This window comes from Ursus americanus, chromosome 2 (assembly GCF_024610735.1).
Source record: "Ursus americanus isolate L20-20 chromosome 2, mUrsAme1.1.p, whole genome shotgun sequence".
Taxonomy (NCBI): Eukaryota; Metazoa; Chordata; class Mammalia; order Carnivora; family Ursidae; genus Ursus; species Ursus americanus.
The window spans coordinates 72,332,862-72,351,903 of NC_142128.1; the positions used below are offsets into that span (position 1 = coordinate 72,332,862).

At 32.6% G+C, this 19,042-nt stretch overlaps 1 protein-coding gene across 2 annotated transcripts in view; it reads left to right on the forward strand.

Annotated features, from left to right (window-relative positions):
* DENND1B (DENN domain containing 1B) overlaps positions 1-19,042 on the forward strand; it is a 243,538-nt gene that overhangs the window by 154,414 nt on the left and 70,082 nt on the right. For both annotated transcript variants that reach the window (XM_045787733.2, XM_045787734.2), the window contains 2 exons: positions 2,625-2,726; positions 14,105-14,230. In XM_045787733.2, coding sequence (XP_045643689.1) covers positions 2,625-2,726; positions 14,105-14,230 — 228 coding nt within the window. The remainder of the gene's footprint in view (positions 1-2,624; positions 2,727-14,104; positions 14,231-19,042) is intronic.

Genomic DNA, 19,042 nt, shown 5'->3' on the forward strand with positions numbered 1-19,042 from the left:
CTCTCTTGGTCAGAACAGTTTTAACATACCAGTTTTACAAAGACTTCTAGACATAATTGTTCAAAGATGTAAAACTAATATCCTTTCAGATCTTTCTTTTAATTATTTTTATGTAATCATGAGTGAAAGATGGCTAGAAATGTCTTTTTAAAATGTAAATTTGCTTCCAAAATAAAGGATAAGGACATTTCGTTCTCCCTGAAAATTAAACTTTAGGGATGAACTCAAAGGCCTGTAAATGATGAGAAATAAGTTAGTGGAGGCTACAAATGTAAGGATTGTATTATGTGTTTTAAAATACACAAAAAAATTCTAAATAAAATGTTGGCTCAGTTTTACAAGAACATGTGACTACTGCCACTGTGTCATTTCCTTGCAATAACACACATGATGCACATTTGTAGTCACATTGCCCAGATGGGTTATTATATAGAGAGGATGTGAGAGAAAAACTTGCCACTGTTGTCTTTCATAAGACTTCCGGTCTCTGTCCTGATACTATTTTGTTATTTTTGAAGAAAAAAGCAAATTCTCCTTTTTCTTACTCTTTCCCGATCCAAGCAAGCTGATGAATTTTATAAGCTATAAAAATATGAGACAGAGAAAGTGGTACCATTTTATATGCTGTATGATGTTTTACTCCTGTTTAGAAAATAGTTAAAGCCTGACTTGGAAGGAAACATAGATAAAATACTGACATTAATCCAAATTAAAAAATTTTTTAAATTACATACTATATTTCCCTTGTTGCTTATGTAGAATCATTCTCATTTTAGTGGGTCTCATTGTATTGATTTTTTGAAATTAATACATTTTCCATTCTTATTGAATGGTCCCTTGAACAGAATTTAATATTCAGCTATTATCAGACTTTTTTAAACTAAGTGCAACTTGGAAAAAAGTACACATTTCATGTTAATATTAATCTTCTTTACTCAGAGTTTAACATTTGTGTCATCACAAAATATTTAGACATCATATAACTACTATTCCAGGTTATTTAGAGGAACTTATTTCATCCTTTAACAAATGCATTAGGTTTCTGGATTATCTTTATAGTTTCTGTTAAAAGGGACAACTTAGTATTGAATGTGGAAATCAAAATTATGACACATCTTTCCCATCCGAATGACATTAATATAAATGTATTTTTCCTTGTAAAATAAGTTATTTTTGTATTTATCCTTTGGTTAATTTATAGATAACTACATATTTATGTATGTGAGCCTTTTTTGCATATATGTGTACATATGGAAAGGAAAGGGAATAAGTTTATTTATAAATGTTTCATCAATAGAGTCACAATTGTAGGTGATTCTCTGTTAATTTCTAAGAAACAGCCATCCTCTGACTCTTATTTTAGAGTACTTACAATGTCTTTTACAAGACGGATCTTTAAAATCGTGTGTTCCCTTGAGAATTCACATTTTACACAAATACTGTGGCTTTCTTAACATATACAAATTCCCTACTCTAGACCACCATTTCCCTAGCAAATTTAACATTCTACCTAAAACGCAGAAATTTGAAGTTTAAATGGAGCAAGGAAATTTCATTTTTGAACAACTTAAAAAAAATTGGTTTGGCCAAGTTAAAATTTAAGGTATTTAATCATTCTCAAAAATGGCTATTCTAGAATGTCATTTTAAAAAATACTATACTGAAGAAAAATACTACACTGACATTAATTTACTTATTGCCAGTTGACCTATACACTTATGGAATTCTGATAGCTATATTTCATTAATGAGCACCTTATTTATTTGCATCAAAAAGTAATACCATTTGCTATCATTTAAATAAGGCAAATAGATTTATGTGATTTAAGTATACATATTAGTTTAAATAGTAAAAATAAACCATAAGTATTTTCTTTCTTTAAGGATGAAAAAATTGGATGAAAAATTTACTGTCATTAGTCCACATACTGAGATAATTTGACCATTTGACTAAATTGTCAAACAAATAAGACAAGTCAAACAATTAATCCTGATAGGCTATTAAATTTGATCTTTTATATTAAATTCATGTGATAAATATTACTAACAATTCCTTATTACTGTCCTCTTTATCATTTTTCTTATTCAACTTACAGTCCTCATCATCAGCTTACACTGAATTGGTATGAAAATATAGAGAAAATGTTATTAATTTAAAACTTAGTTCACTTACAGTATGTTATAATTATTGGCTTATGTTAGCCCTACAATATGATTTATGCTAAGAATAGGTATAGAACTGGCCATAATTTCATACGATTGAAATTCAGTTGATAAAATTATAAATTTTTGTGGTTTAATGTAGCTGTGCCTATTCTGTGAGTTTTTGTGTAATATCTCTTTGGTAGTTAAATTATATTCACTATCTCCAAACTAAATCAATGTGTTTAGATGAGCAAACATTCTATTTTAAGGATATTTTTTTTACCCAGTCTTTTGAATGGTTATGGACAGACTTTCTTTCTCCTAAGGCAAAGTTGTGTATATATTCTTATAGAATTTTCCTTTTTTCTTTTCCCAAGGCTAATTATCATTAAGGTGATGTTCTCTACATTTCTAAGCTCATTATAGTTTTGGAAGGAAAATATACTAAGATGTTTATTTATAATTGTGTTTTTTAAACAGAGAGTGAAAAATAAATCATTGGAGGATGTGGTTATGCTAAATGTTGACACAAACACTTTAGAATCACCGTTTAATGACTTGAACAGTCTACCGAGTGATGTGGTAAGTCTGAAGGCTATTTTGTGGTGAACATATATATATCTGCCTATATATATGTTTTCTTCTGGGCCCTTGAATTACCAAGAGTTATTTTTCCCAGTTTTCTATCTGAAATAAAAGGGCTGAGTATGTCCATGGGTGTGAGAGGAATCCGTGTAGATTCTATATTTAATATTTTCTACCTTTTGGCAGTTGAGGAGATGTTGAATGGAACATCCTATTCCTATTGTAAAAGTAGGATCATAATTAAAAAGCTAGATGCATTCATTAGGCAGAGTTTCTTTAAACCTAAGTCTCTTCATCTCATCTTAATCATTATATTACAAAGTAGGCATTTCTGTCTGCCTAGTGGCATGTCTTGCAAAAGAATGAGAGAGTTTTTGAAGGCAAGGAGAAGAAGGGGGCCAATTACCGGCTTTTGCTTCCCTGCCACCTGCCAGTGCTTTTCCTTTTAATTAATGATCTGATGGCACTGGTCAATATAATAAGAAATGCTTGTACAGTTGGGGTCAGAAAATTCTGGCTTTGATCTCCCTCAACTTTCTGAAACATTTATTTGTTTTCTCTAAATTATTTCAGTTTTATTTTAATCTTTTCTATCCTGCTGAGGGCCGCAAGAATGAAAACCTACACTGTTTGTCATTTGCTTTGGCAGAGCAAAGACTGCTTACTTAGAATTCTATTTGTAAATTAAACTGCAAACCCAGTTTGTCATAAAAGACATCTGATCCTTTTGAATTGACGAAAACTGTCTTTTGTCTGTAAAGGCTGATAAATTAAGTGCCAGTTCTCTTCTGGTCTTTGATCTTGCAGAGGGTTTGTGTGTGTGTGTTTGTGTGTGTGTGTGTGTGTGTGTGTGTGTGTGTGTGTGTGTGCGTGCACGCATGTGTGTGTCTGCAGCTTATAATAGGATATATTCTGTATTTCATGTTAGTCACCAAAAGTGCATTTTTTTGGCCTTCATATTCCTTAGAACAGGGCAAAAATGCAGACTAGTACTGTTTCTGTATATGTATTAATGACTATTTAAAAATATCTTTATAACATAGTTCTAAGTTAAAAATAACTCTCCTAAAATATCCAGTTTTTTTCAGGGATAGTAAAATTTGGAAATGAAAATCCTCTATCATATATTTTTCTGCAATATTGCAAATACTTTGAAATCATTATCAGGGAGTTTGAAAAAGTAAATTTAAAAATTTCAAATTCAAAAAAATACAGTAATACTGGCTTTAATTGCTCTTATGGCTAGTGATAGGAAAAATGTGATTTTGAAGTTAAAATCAGATTATTTATGTCCATAAATAATCTAAAATACTTGCTGACCTTGAAGCAAATTAAATTGAACTACTTTATCTTACTGTAGTAAAATTTATCCTCTGTATGAACAAATCCAAACCCAGTCCAGTAAAGAATTACATTATCTTTTTAGCTCATTATAACTAGATTGCCTCATTATAAAAATTTTGCAGAAGCTGCTAGAAATGATTAGTTATTAATTTTAAAATTCATCAAAGAATTCCTCATTGAATAGAAAAATAATTATGAAATAAAGTCCCAAATTTTACAAATATTGTCTTTATGTACAGTACATTTCCTATTGGTAATGCCCTTAGGAGAAAGGATTGTTTCTTTAAAAAGCAAAAAAGAAGAAGAGAAAGAAAAAAGAGAAATGAATCAGCTTTTATGTGTCATAAAAATTTTTATAGTCAGTTTCATTGATGGTTGATTTTATTTCTCTGAGAAAAACAATCCTTAATAGTAATTTTTTTGATGGGTGATTCTTTTTAAATGAGAAGTGCTACTTTCTCAGAATTAGTTTGATATTAAGACATTTATTTTAAAATATGAAGAACTTAAATAGTACTCACAAAAAGCCTAAATTAGTAAAATGACAGGAGGGACCATCTCCTTTATTTATAAGTAACAGTTAACTGTACATAACTGAAATTTAAAAAATCATAAAAAGGCACACTGCTAGGTGGTGTAGATATAACTATACGTATGCTTGAAATTAAAGGCCACAGACTTACAGACAAATTTGAATGATGAATATGTGGATACAGCCCTGGGGTAGAACTGGGACCGTTTGCTGAAAGTATGAGAGGTTTTAAAGTTATGATCATTTTCTAAAAATATTTTAGGTGATTGTTTGCTTAACCCCTCTCTAATAAATTTAGCTTTTTCATCAGTTTTCCAAAAGCTCTCTCTTATATAGTTTTGTAGGAGATATGATAAAGTTATCATGTCATACTTTCTCTAATTATAAATGTTTTAAATGAGATGTGTTAAAGTTACAAATGATCTTACTGAATTCTTTGTGTGTGATTTGAATTAATAAAATATACTTGAATCCTGAAAAATATTATACTGATATTGTTTGGTTATTTAATAAATTAACTGATATTTAAAAGGGCGCCTTTTAAAATCATTCAGCAAAGCATTTAAATTATACTTACAGGCTAGATGACTTTCTATGCATGTGCACTCTATTATTGTGTCAGCTTGACCAGTGGTCTTGGCTGTTCAAAGGTCAGTGGTCACAGTTGTCCTGAATTACTAGTTCTTTTTTCCTGTGGACCCTCTGCTGTGTTGCATGCTGTAATCTTCTTAATGGCTTCATTCCAATATTCACACATAATATTTTAGATTTATTGACTGTTAGAAATACTACCATGCCAGTAGCAGTTCCGCTACTCTTAAGGTATTTAAAATTGGAAAAATAAATCAGGGCAAAGCTTTCAGGAATCCTTTGTTTTCCTTAAGGGAAGGAAAAAAACTCTCTTCCTGTCTTCTGACAAGAACACTTGTTTTTCGATTTCATCATTTCACTATAGATTTGGATCATTAAAAGAAAAAAAAAACAAATTTTATTGAGAGTGATTTTAACGATATTGATTATTACATGGAATATCTTTTAAAAGCAGTAGATCCATTAAAATGTACTTTTGTAGTTTTCTGTCTGAATGCATTGTGATTTTATTTTTTAGGGGCTATGTCAAATATAGATACCTTCAAACATGTAGGTTGAGTGTTTTTATATAAAAAATAAATTTTAGGACTATGTAACAATATCAATTGAATTTAGTGTTACTGTGGTATGTTTTTAAGTGTGGGAAAATTGAAACAGTTGAATTAAATACAACATTTGAAATTTCAAGTGAGTTCATTTTAATCTAAGAAAATGTACTATTGAGATCTCCTCATTCCAAATATATATACAAATTTAGTTTCAACTACATAATAATTTAGAATGTTCTATTTCTAAGGTACTGCTCATTTTAATTTTTATCACCATTAATATTTATAAAAGGAATTTGGAGAATTGCTAACTATTTCAAAAATAAATAGGATAACTCACTTGTTAGAGAATTAAGCTAATTAGAATCATAATGAGATTTAGGAAATCTCTTCATGAGAAAATTAAGTTACAACAATTATAAACTAATTCTTACAGATGAAAGCGGGTTAGAATTGACATCTGAAAAAGTTACGTGCATTAAAAAATCCATTACCAGGAAAGTGAATTTTGGCCTATGTTGCTTAACTGTCTTTAAATAATTTTAACTCATTAGATTATAAAAAATAATATACTCTTAGGTCAATATACTTATCCCTATTTTAGATAAGAAGATCAAAACACAGGAAGTATACTGTTAATGGTATTTCTAGAGCTTTAGTTCATATAGATTGATCCTCTCATACTTATGCCCCAAACACTAGACCATGGTCCCTCTCATATAAACATGATATATAGTGTAATGAGTAACTGTTTCAGAATTTAATATAGAGGCTTACTCTCTGTTCTAATCTTGCTGAAGAAATATCAGTATGATCTATTTGATTTAAAATAGGATTGTTAGCACTGTTTTAAAAACTTATTTTCATCTTATATATCATGCTATTGGAAAATGATTTTTTAATTTTCTGTTATGAGGGTATATAGGACATATAGTACACTTAAGCATTATTGTACAATTCACTATAGACCCTGGTATGTTATAGGATAGCTACGTTTGTATAAAGCATATTTAATTACTAAAATATTAAAAATATTATAAAATGGGGTCATCTAAAATACTGTGCGTCTTATAGTGACACTTTTGAGTATCACATGAAGGAAAGGTTAATGGTTTTATTGTGCGATGAAAAGACAAGACATTCTCTGAATCACCAAAAATCATTAAATTAAAAGCCTAAAGACCTGGAGAAAAGCCCCAAAACTCCTACTTTAAGTAAAGTTTTAAGATCCCTGCATTCAAGTGAATTAATTAATTTTGGAATAAGTTTGGAAAAGAGTTGGCTATTTCAGAGAATCTTCTTAAATCAGCTTTTAAAAAAAAATGAAAGTATTGAAACAAATTTAACTCTTGCAACTGTGCGAATAGTTAATAGATATGTTTAATTCTTTGTATCTTTCCTCTAACCTAACATGAAAGTTTAATATGTTAAATTGTCATAATATATGTTATAAAGAAAAAAAAAAGGCCCCAGAGAATATTATATTAGTTCCAGGTTTGCCACAGCTCTGCTATAATCCTTATGATGTTTAGCAGTAAATAAATTCCCCAGCAAATTTCTGAAGTTGCCAGGTTAGAAAGATAACCCAAATTCATTCACATTCTAGAGTAATTTAGAGAACTTTTTTTTGTTGTTGTTTTATAGAGTAGATTTCAGGAGACAAATACTGCTTTCAGTTTTCCCCTGGAGAAATGCAGTCATGCTCTCTCCTCACTCTCCAGCTGTTAGAGTTCAGGCACCTTGATGCACATTGCCCCTGCCACAGAGCCTTAGCACAGGGCTTTGTACATAGTAGGCATTCAGTAAATGACGGTCGAAGGGAAACATAATTGCATTTCTTTTATCTTTTGTAATAGAAGTTGCTTTTAAAGTCCCCGTTTAGAATTACTTAGAACATTTTATAAGGATATTGTCATCTGACTTTTATAGTAATGAAAAGAAGAAACCTGGGTGCATGTTTAACATATACTTTTTTGGTTGTGAGTGTAACTTACTTCCTCTCTGGAAAGGGAGACCATGTGCTGATAGCTGTCATTGTGCCTCCGCACACTACTTTGGGTGTCTGTGGAAACTCACTGTTCTTTTAAATATTTTCAGAGATGTGACTGTTTATAACAGGTTTTTTGTTGTTCTTGTTTGTAAGTAAACTATGATTTTGCTATTTTTTGTACTTTTTTCTTGGTGTGTATTTTTTTAATCTAAATTTTAAATACAAAAGCAAAAGAAAACAAAAAACAAAACTCAAAACCTTAATTAACTGGGCTTCCAAACTTCTAAAAGGTCTTTGTTATTTTCTCCTGACTGAGTAAGAGAATCTATCCCTCCCACTGCAGTGATCAGGCTTTAGCAGTTCCCTTCTTTATGTCTCTGTACTTTTGCCATTTTAAAGTTGATTTATAGTTTGTTCCTCTTAGTGATTTTAAGTGCTCATGAAGTTCCTTGGCTTTCTCATGGGTTTTCATTTCCAACTAAATTACCAAGCCTTTCTCTGAATGTCTTTTTTTTTTCCTGTATCATCTTAATAGCATGCCTCTCTCTCTTCTTACTGCTAATACATACATAGATACATACAAATGTACATACATACATACATATATACATACATACTTAAACGTAAAGACCTTGATTTTGGCTTTAAAGATAATTTCCAGTTTGCTTCTAGTCCTTTAAGTTCTTGGCTTTTCCACTTTCAAGAGACTTTTTGTATGTGTGATATTGTGTGCACTGTCACAATAGTGGTTCCTAAATCTTGTTGATATCATAATGACTTCATGAACTTTTAAATGAATTATGTTCCTGAGCCCCATCATAGATATTCTAATCCAGTGAACTAGAGAAATTAATGTAGAAGTGTGACAGGTTGCTAATTCATTTGTTCATTCACTCATTCATTCATTCATTCATTCATTCAAATATTTATCAAGCACCTACTATAATGCCTGTATTATGCTAGGAGCTGAGTGAACAAGAAGCCATAATACACTGCTCTCATTCCAGTAATCTGAACCCAACCACATGGCCACACCAAGTCATGAGGCATGTTGGAAAATAGCCGGGACAACATAGATAGGTTGAGCAAGCACTAGTCAAAACTTAGGATTTCTGTTACCAAAGAAAGGGAGAGTGGATGTTGGTGGACTAGCAGTCATCTCTGCCATAAATAAGCTGAAATGAAAATGATTTTAGCCAAACTGAGATATCATTCTTATCAGTCAAAAAACTCAGATCAGCCATTTGTGGTCCAGCTGATCTCAATGTGTCAAAACATGTGTTTCCAGAATTGGCCTGAATGATAAGTATGAGTAAACCACGTGCAAAGTGAGAGGAGGAGCAATAGCCTGTACAAAGGTTCTACTGTGGGGAAGAGGTTGGCAAATTCAAGAAATGGGAAGAAGTCTTGTATAACTGTAGTGAGATGAACAAAAGAGAAAGTTATACAAGATGAGGTTGTAGAGATAGGCAGTGCAATCATAAAAGATCTGTAGCTCTTGTTAGGGACATTTGGACTTTATTGGAAATTCATTGGAGATTTTTAGCAGAGAAATAGTATGATCTACTTTGACTTTGAAAAATATCATCTTGGGTCTGGGTCCTGAAGATTACTGGGTATAAGGAATGAAGCAAGAAGGTATGTTGAGACCATTTACAGTAGTCTAGGTAGACATGCTAGTTGCTCCAACTTGATAGTGGAAGGTATGTAGAGAAAAGTGAACAGATTTGAATCTCCATCAGAGTTCTGACTGACAGTGCTTGGTACGTATTGCATGTGGGAGATGAGAAGGGTGAAGTGTTGAGGAAGACCTGTAAGATTCCTCTTTGAGCAACTGGATGAATAGAAGTTGACATTGATACTAGAGACTCTGGCCTGACATTGGGCTTGAGATGGGGATAAGAGCAGTTTGGTTGTCTTAATTTTATAATGGCCTCTGAAAGGAAAATAGTTAGAACCGATCTTATATTAATTAGGTTTTGATAGGTAATTTAAGCATACAGAGACAAGGTAATGATACCCTCCACAAGTATATCCTGTGCTTTTCATTTGATATGGCTACTGTTTTTATCCTTAAGTAGAAGCTCACTAGAAAATTATATTAAGAGGGTGGGGTTTATTTTGTTTCTAAAAAAACCCTGAAAATTTAGAAGGATTAAAGAAATGTAGGGATTTAATATCTGATTCATGTGATGACCATACACGTTTCAAAGAAGAATAAAACATTTTATCTTTGTAACTTTTTTCTAAAGCAGATAATTATTTGAAGCTCTAACTTTTCTAAATGTATGTGGATTCTCCAGTACACTGTAGTTACACAAAAGGAGATATTTAAAAATATCATGGGGTATTTTAGGGTTGTGTAGGTTATCTAAATATTATTTCTGGACATTTATCTTTACCTTCAGCTCTTTACCCTGATGTTTATCTTTGTGATCCTAAAAAGCAAAATTAAAATTTCTGGGTATAGGGGTTAATTTATGTTTCCTGAAAAGACACATCTAAAAGTCAGGAGAAAAATCTGTCACTTCTCTGAAAAACTCAGCTCGTTTAATAATATGCTCTCCCTTCCTAACTCCCGGTTGGCATAATTACTTCATTACTCCGACTGTGTGCACATGGCTTGCACTCTTTTAATTTATACCTGTTTGTTATGTTTACTTATGTAATTCCCCACTTTTATTCATAGTCACTTTAGTGTTAAGAGGGTAAAAGTGGAGAATTGGTGGTAATATTATTCATGTTGCAGTGAACTCCCACTGTGCTAAACCCAGGTTATAATTCCTCCTGTGGATGGCTGCTTAGAAGCCTGAATTCTCAGTGTATGAAAGGAATTTAAACATTTGATAAGAGCCGGGAAATGATGTTTATTTCTGCAGTTCTTTTCACTGTTTAACTTTTTTTTGGTTTAATATACCTAATTGGACTTAAAAAGATAATTTGTTTACAAAATAAAGAGTATCATAATAAAATCGGATGTCAGTTTTGAAGTAGTCTTTAGCCATTGGAGATTGAGGCTTGCTTACTTTCTTAAGAATAAAAAGAGAAAACAATTGATACTTTTTCAGTGTCACATAATGGGATTGTGTGATAATAGCCAGGTGACTAAAGTTCTAAATGCTCTTCTGAGTTCAGGGTTACATGTGAATATAAACTTTACGATTTTGGGGAAAGTGTACGTTTATTTCGTAACTAAATTTAGAAGTTTGGAAATTAAACCAGGAAATGTTATTTTCCAGACCAAATATTTAAAAAGTACGAAGAGACATCACCATTTTTGTAGATAAAAACTGCTAAAAGCTAATTAGCCCTTCAAAGGGCATTGGTAACTGGTGATAATTTACTCCAGCGATTTAAAGGACAGGGAAACAGCAAGGTTGACACAGTCACTTTATATTAGAGTCATATCTTTCTGTCTAAAACCGATTTTAAAAACTATATTTCATTTTTACAAGCTATTTTTGAGCATTCATTTGTGCATCCAAGAAACATTTAACTCACCTGCCCTGTTGGTCTCTGAAAAATAGGAACACCTTCAGATTTGCGTACTGACAGTCAAAGCCCACCTAGAGTAGGTCAAGGAAAACCTCTTCAAGCAGTTTGTAAAGGTTGAAGTAATGTAGAAATAGGCAAAGGAACAATGTAACCATATTTCTTACCAGGCAATGTTTTAGTCTCTCACATCTCACATTAGATAGTATGCTCATGTAGAATAGTACTGTTCAATGGAAATGTGAGCCACATATGCAATTTAAAATTTTCTGGTAGCCGTATTGAAAGTAAAAAAATAGGTGAATTAATTTTAATACATTTTATTTAACCAAATATTCAAAATACTGTTTTTTATGAAACCAATATAAAAATTATTAATGAGATATTTTACCTTTTGGGAGATATTAAGTCTTCAAAATCCAGTGTATATTTTACACTTAAAGCAAATCCCCATTTGGACTAATCACATTTCAAGTGGCTACTATATTGGACAACATGGTTCTAGAACAAGTGTTTTCTTTTTCTTTCCTGTTTTCTGCAGAGCTCCTGAGGGAGCTCAGGAACTACATTGAATTTTGGAGGTGAAGGCCCCATATTTACAGCTTGGTTAGGAAGGGCTTGTGGCAATATGATTAATATCCTGGGTAGCTTAAGCAGTGCTGAATTCAGCATCTAAGGACTTGGGGTGGAGAAGGCTAAGATCTGGTTTGACTTGCCTCCATTCTCTGTGAGTGTGTATTGTGATTGTCCTAAGAATACTCCATTTGTGGAGAACTGATTATCAATTTCATGTTTTATAGAAAAATACACTTTGAGGAATTTTCTTTTGCAAAGATATAAGTAAGGCATGACATTTTAAAATATGTTTTTTATTTACAAAAGTAAATTAAAAATAACCCAACCATTTACTTTTTATAATACATGGAAAGACATATTCCTTCCATCATAAGCCTTTTTTGAAGGGAGCAGTTATTAAATAACATGTATTGATATTCATTCCTATTGGTTTTCATTAAAGACATTTGAAACTTAAAAAATAACATTATTACAAACTTTAAAATAAAAGACATTAAATCATAAGATTTGGTTTTGCATCATTTAGCTATATTGTTTGAATATGTGGGTTACCTAAAAATGTGCATTTATTGAGTTTAGATTTTAATAATAAAAACTTCCTCTTAAATGAATCCAGATTTATGCACTTTGTGGGCTAAATGAATTAGGCTCCAAACTTTTATCTGAATCTATGGAGCTTGGATATAAATTGAAAAGATCACAGCTATGGGGAGAAGACCTATACTGCAAAGGCCTTTCTGCATAGATTATGAACATTATAACTCAATAATTTTTTCAAAACTGTGGTTATAATTGGACCCAATGGGGGTCTCTTTCTTTGATCAGATCACAGTAACTGTGACTTTACACTGGAAAATGTCACTACTGTGAAGGTTTATCACCTGTAGAGCTGGTCTTTCCTCTGATGCTGTGTTCATTTCTCATTAGCATTATTCAAAGTTTAGTTGTTAATTAGGTTGACACTTCAATTACAATCATCATCTACAGGAGTAGTCAGGGATGCTTGCATAAAGAAATTTAAAAAAATACCCTTCCTTGTGTATATATGTAAAGGAGAAATGACATTATTTTATTTTGTTATCTGGTGGTTTCGTAAGGGTCAGAATATGCCCTGTTGAGGGAACAATCCAACCACAATTTCTCCCATCGGTTTTATTTTCTTGAAAAAACAGTTTTATGTGACTTCATGTTTCCATGTAAAGCATCAATGAGGAATGTATATGAGCACCAATATTTTTTAAGTGTAGAGAGTGTAGTTTTCTATATTGTGTGAATTGGTCAGGTGAATTAGATGATAGGAACATATCACATCACTTCCCCTTAAAAAATATGATTATACACACAGAATGCTCATCTAAGTAAGGGCCATTCATAAATAATATGCATTCTCTAAAATACACAGAACCTGAAATTGAAGGATGGAAATGTATGAAAAATTATAACAAATTTAGGTGCCTTGAAAAATTATGCAACGTCCTAAGTAATAAATTTTTCTTGGATTTAAAAGCATTATTTTAATCGGATTACTGGTTCACAAGGCAATAACATTGAACTCAAACCCAACACACTGTGGTAGAAAAAACTGGACAGAACTGGGTTGAAATCTCAGTCTTGCCGTGTATTATCTGCATAGTGAGGACAAACTGATTCACATCTTTGAGCCCCTGTTTCTTCATTCATAAATGGTAATATGAATGTCTTTCTTAGAAGGCTGTAAAAATTAAATGAGACAGTGTATATAACATGTGCATAACGTGATTCTCTACTCATGGTAGGTTCTCAATCACTTTAACTTCTCCCCCCTCTTTTTGTCTAATAATGGTGAAAACTATTCAACAAAAGACTAGAAAATTACATATGCAAATGAGGCTTCCAAAAAGAAAATTAAATGGTAAGTGATCCTGGAGGACCTGTAACAAATAACCTTACATGGCAAAAATGAACGATACCCAACCGGCTTCATCTGAAAACAAGTAGACACATGTTGTAATTGCTAAAAATCGGCAGAAAAGTGGCTCACAAGCCGTTTACCATAAAATAATTAAAGCTTATTTATGTCAAGAGGCCTTGGGAAAAAAAGAGAGCATAAACCAATTTGCATTAGCACGTTACTATGGGCTCCTGCTTTCCTTTCAATTAACAGACCAGCAGGTGCTCTCTGCAGTTAAAAAGATAAGCTATCAGGGAGGAGGATGAGTTTTTGGCTGACCTGCAGACACTGTGGTTTGCCTGCTGATTGGGTTCGTACCTCGCTGTACCAATTTCTGAGGTGTTAATTTAACTGTTCCTCTCTGTCATGCAGGTCTCGGCCCTGAAAAATAAACTGAAGAAGCAGTCTACAGCTACGGGTGATGGAGTAGCTAGGGCCTTTCTTAGGGCACAGGCTGCTTTGTTTGGATCCTACAGAGATGCACTGAGATACAAACCTGTAAGCGTTTTATTTCATCCCTATTTTAATCTGCTTTTTTATGGTTCTTTAGAATGGGGCAGAAAAAAGAAACATTTTAATATCACACATGAAAAAAGTATCATAAAGGTCTTTTAAAATCCAGAATAATGTGCTTTAAGACATTGTGTTCTGTGTCCAATTCCTTGACTATTCGGTTTAGTTCTTTTAGTAACCTTTAGCTACTATTTCCCACATTCTTTGGCACATCATCTTATGTTTTGTTCTAAATTGGCTTACCTCTTAACTAATTAATGAATTGTGTTAATGAATTTTAATTTAACTACCTGATCTTAAGATCATTAAGAAATTAACCAGACAGTTGGGTTTTATAGACTGATGCATTTAGAAGTGACAGTACAAAGTGAAAATTCAAAAATATTGGAGCTTGCAAATTTTTCAGTATTTGGAAATTTATCATCTTCCTGTTCCATAACACTTTTCTGAGTGGGTTTATCTATTTAGCATATGCTAGCTCATTTTGACATTTCTTTTTTGTTTTAATATCCTAAAAATGATTATTATGTAAAATTGTAGCCAGCCAAGTTTCTAGATAGTCCAAAAAGGTATAAATCAAAATATGTTTGTTTCTCTCTCTGAATTATTGGTTAAATATGTTAGTCTGATTTTAATGAAAATAATTACACTGCCCTTTCATGACCAAATGAGTAAGTTGTAATGGATAAAAAACATTGAGTTAGTAGTAAGTAGTAAGACATGCTATCTCGTAGGAATTCCACTGTTCCTAAGCTGTGTAACCTTGACCCATTTCCTTGCTTTCTCTGGACTTTGATCTTCTCATTTGGAAAATGAGAATTCTTATACTTTACCTGTCTACTTTTCAGAATTGGTGTGTGAACCCTATCATGAACTATGAAACACTAAACACACGTGAATGGGTTATACGCTTCCTAAACTGACTTCTCAATTAGTAATTCCCACGCAGTGGCTCTTACATCTCTGAGGAGTTACTGAGTTACTAGGAGCCCTTAAATGGATAGGCAGATCAACTGCTGTCTCTAGAGAAGTAGATATGTCTAATTCGCATGCTAATCTTTTTGAAATATGTGTCTATTTTTAAAAGCATTGTAGAAGTCATAATACTGCACATAGTATACATATGGGGTAATCACATGGGGGAGTCTTTAAAAATTATTGACAGTTACATGGCCTCGTTTATTAAAAGACTGGAAACCAGTCACCTATACTAATAAAATTGTAAAATCATCTGGTTGTCAATTTTTTTTAAAACAGGTTGATTTCAAGTTTACAATACAGGAGGGAAATTTAACTTAAATTTTGCCTCATTTAAATAATTTTTAATCTTTGCAGTCTACATTTTCCTTTTCTGTTTTAAATTTGTGAAGGACTTCAGATTTGAGAAAAGCAAATTGAAGAGAAAATTTTCTTAAATGATTTAAATTATCAGTTGAGCAGATAGGGGTCTAAGATTTCAATGACTTTGGCTTTTTTTTTTTTTTTTTAATCTTCAAAGCCAGATTCCCACTTTCTGCAGGAAAATATATAATTTCATCAGAGAATATCTTTCCTGTTTATCGATCACATCTTATTATAAACTTGTTTGATAACTTATCTGCCTTTCTCCTTTTTCTTTTTGGTGTTTTCTTTTTTTTTTACTGCTAATTCTTTCTGGAAGTTGAGGGATAGTATTCTTTTTTTTTTTAATGTTTTTTTATTATATTATGTTAGTCACCATACAGTGAGGGATAGTATTCTTATTCTGTATGTTTTTACATTTCTTTTGACTCAATCTTGAATGAAAGCTTGAATTTTTTTAAAGTATACTAAATATATTTAGGTTCTTTTTATATTTTCAAAAGAAATAATTTTTAAGGAAAATGATCTCTGTTGTGTATAAAATATTTTTTATTTCATTTAGGCATTATCTTTGCAAATTACTCTATATTTTAATTTATTAAAAGTACATTTACTTTTTATTTTGTGAACTCTTTTTGGACATTTACATAATGGGCATATGTCTTTAACATATTTTCTGATTGATATTAAAAAAAGAGCCATGTTTAGAAGTTACAATTATTTCACGGTTTTGTCTCTTTTCATAAAAATATCTCAGTAGTATCCTCTAGCTGTTAGAGTACAACTGGAAAAAAAATTACCAAATAGCTTTAAATGATTACAACTTCTTTAACTGGGTACTACTTTTCAAAATTTCATGATTATGTGTATACACATACACGCACACACACACATATAAACAAACCATTCTTATTATGTTATTTCTCTTACATTGCCAAAATTAAACCTGTAGATTAGGCTATGACTGTCCTTCAAGGCCCTCACCATGGGCAGGCAGTCTGTCCGTACTTTTTTCCTAAACTTTAACCTCAATTCAGAGAATTCTGCCTTAGGCTCCAAATGTCCCACGCTTCTCAGGCTTCTAAACATTCCAAATTATTACAAAAAATGTTCTTTCTTCATGGTATTGCTTTTATCTTTCTTGTTTTTAATGGCCATCTAGTTCCTTCCTGATCCTTGAAGCTGTAGTTTATACTGACCCTTTTTTTCTATGAACTGATTATACGTACTTTCTTTAACACATTTCTTCTCCCTTTTTGTATGTTATTTATTATGGTTCTTTTATTATTTTTACTGAAATTCATAATTTATTAGTTGCCATTAAAACAATAATTGACCTTTAAGTACCTGCTGGGTACCAGGCATTGAAAGACCCTTACCCTATTCATTTTAAAGATTAGGAAAATGATATGCCCAGAATGTAAATAGCCTCACTAAGGTTCTCCAGCTAGTAAATAGTGGGGCCTGCATTTGAATCTATTCTTCTGCAGTCCCACTCTTGTGTGTAGCATGTTTCTGCTCTCTCTCGCCTCCGTTACTGTATCATACTCACATTGAGATAAATGTCCTGAACTTACATTTCTTCTAAATGAAGATGCATGGAAGGCATTCTGTACACACTTATGGAAAGGCTGAACAAATGATACAGTCTTAGTACTTTTCTCAAAAGGAGCACATGGTATAGACATCCCATGGTGTGTATATAAATTGGAGAAATAATTTGTTATTTATGCTACATATTTCCATTTATGGTTTTGTCGACCTGGGGTAACTGCCTCTGCTCATACTGCACCTTCCTCCTCCCTCAGTCTTCTGTTGTGTTGCTGGGGAGCCAGTCGGATGTGGCCTGTGAGGAGAATGCCCTCGGGATGATTTGAATGTCCATTTTCAAATGTAAATACTAAATACCTATGCTAAATGCTGCCAAAGAGGAACTTCTATTATAACTTAAATTTAGAATGTCTGAGGGGTGCCTGGGTGGCTCAGTCCTTAAGCGGTTGCCTTTAGCTCAGGGCGGTTGCCTTTAGCTCAGGGCGTGATCCTGGTGTTCTGGGATTGACTGGGATCGAGCCCCGCATCAGGCTCCTCCACTGGGAGCCTGTTTCTCTGTCTCCCACTCCCCCTGCTTGTGTGTTCTCTCTCTCTCTCTCTCTCTCTCTCCCTCTCTCTCTCTCTCTCTCTCTCGCGCGCGCGCACGCGTGCGCTATCTCTGTCAAATAAATAAATAAAATCTTGAAAAAAAAAAAACCTTAGAATGTCTGAGCGGCAACTCTATGTTGTTACTCAGAGTTCCTCATTTACACCTTCTCAATGATACACTGGCACTATTGACAAATAAATTGTGCCTGCACTGAATTAGAGAGAAAAATATACAATTCCCTAAAGCTGTTGGAAAGTGATTTAAATAAAACAACGGATATTCTGATTTGGGGGGATTTTAGCCAGCAGCAAGTTAGCTACTTTTTAAGAATTCAAAAATGTGAGATCAAAGTAATGTGCTAAATGGATTGAAGACAAGTGGTAAAAATACAGACTCTAGAACCAGGCTGCCTGGGTTCAGGTCCTCCTCCTGTGACTAACTAGTTGTTTGAGTTTGGGCAAATTAATCTCTTAGTGCTTTAGTTTCCTCATGTGTTCTTTAAAAAGGGTAGTAATTCTTCTTGCGTTATTTAGAGGATAAAGTGAGTTCATAAATGTAAGTGACTTAGAGCAGTGTCTGACATATAATCAATGCTTTGTATATTAGCTATTATTATTAAAAATGACATTTTAGAAGTACTGAGTTTGGGGAGTAAAATCCCTTTAACAACACTAAAATAAAGTGCCCTCCTCTGATTCCCCAAAACAAAAACACTGTTATAAACATGAGAATACTTTTAAGTGATTGTATTAAATAACTAATAAAGGGTCATCAATTGCACCTCTGTGTGTCATTTGTGTCACAAGCTATTACAAATAAAAAGTCAATTTTTGACCAACAGCTAATGCTAAAGAAATGTTTGCCGAGTTAAAATACTGCTTAATACTTTCAAAGGCATATACTTGATTATCTGTCTAAGAGCAGAAGTAACACTCAGATCTGGTCCTTTGAATACTTGGGGTACCTCGTTCGTTTCAATCACTCACGCCTTTCTGGGCTGCTGTGACCCTTGCTAATGGATAAAAAGTGAATTCCTTTTAAAATAAAGATTGGTTAGTAATCTAGGCCTCCGTTTGGTGATTCGGAAGTGTTGTCCTTTTGGATTCTATTCCTTTAAACATTATCGGGAAATAATGTTATATTTTGTGATTAAACTGAAACAATTTAAGCACAGGATTGGCATCCATAATTTAAGTGGTCCTTCACTAAATCTTTGCCTTAGAGTTTCCATTTAACAGATTTGTAACTGTCAACTTGTTACAGATTTAAAAATCCAAGTTGAAAAAGTACATTTGCTCACCCCTCTTGGTTTTACA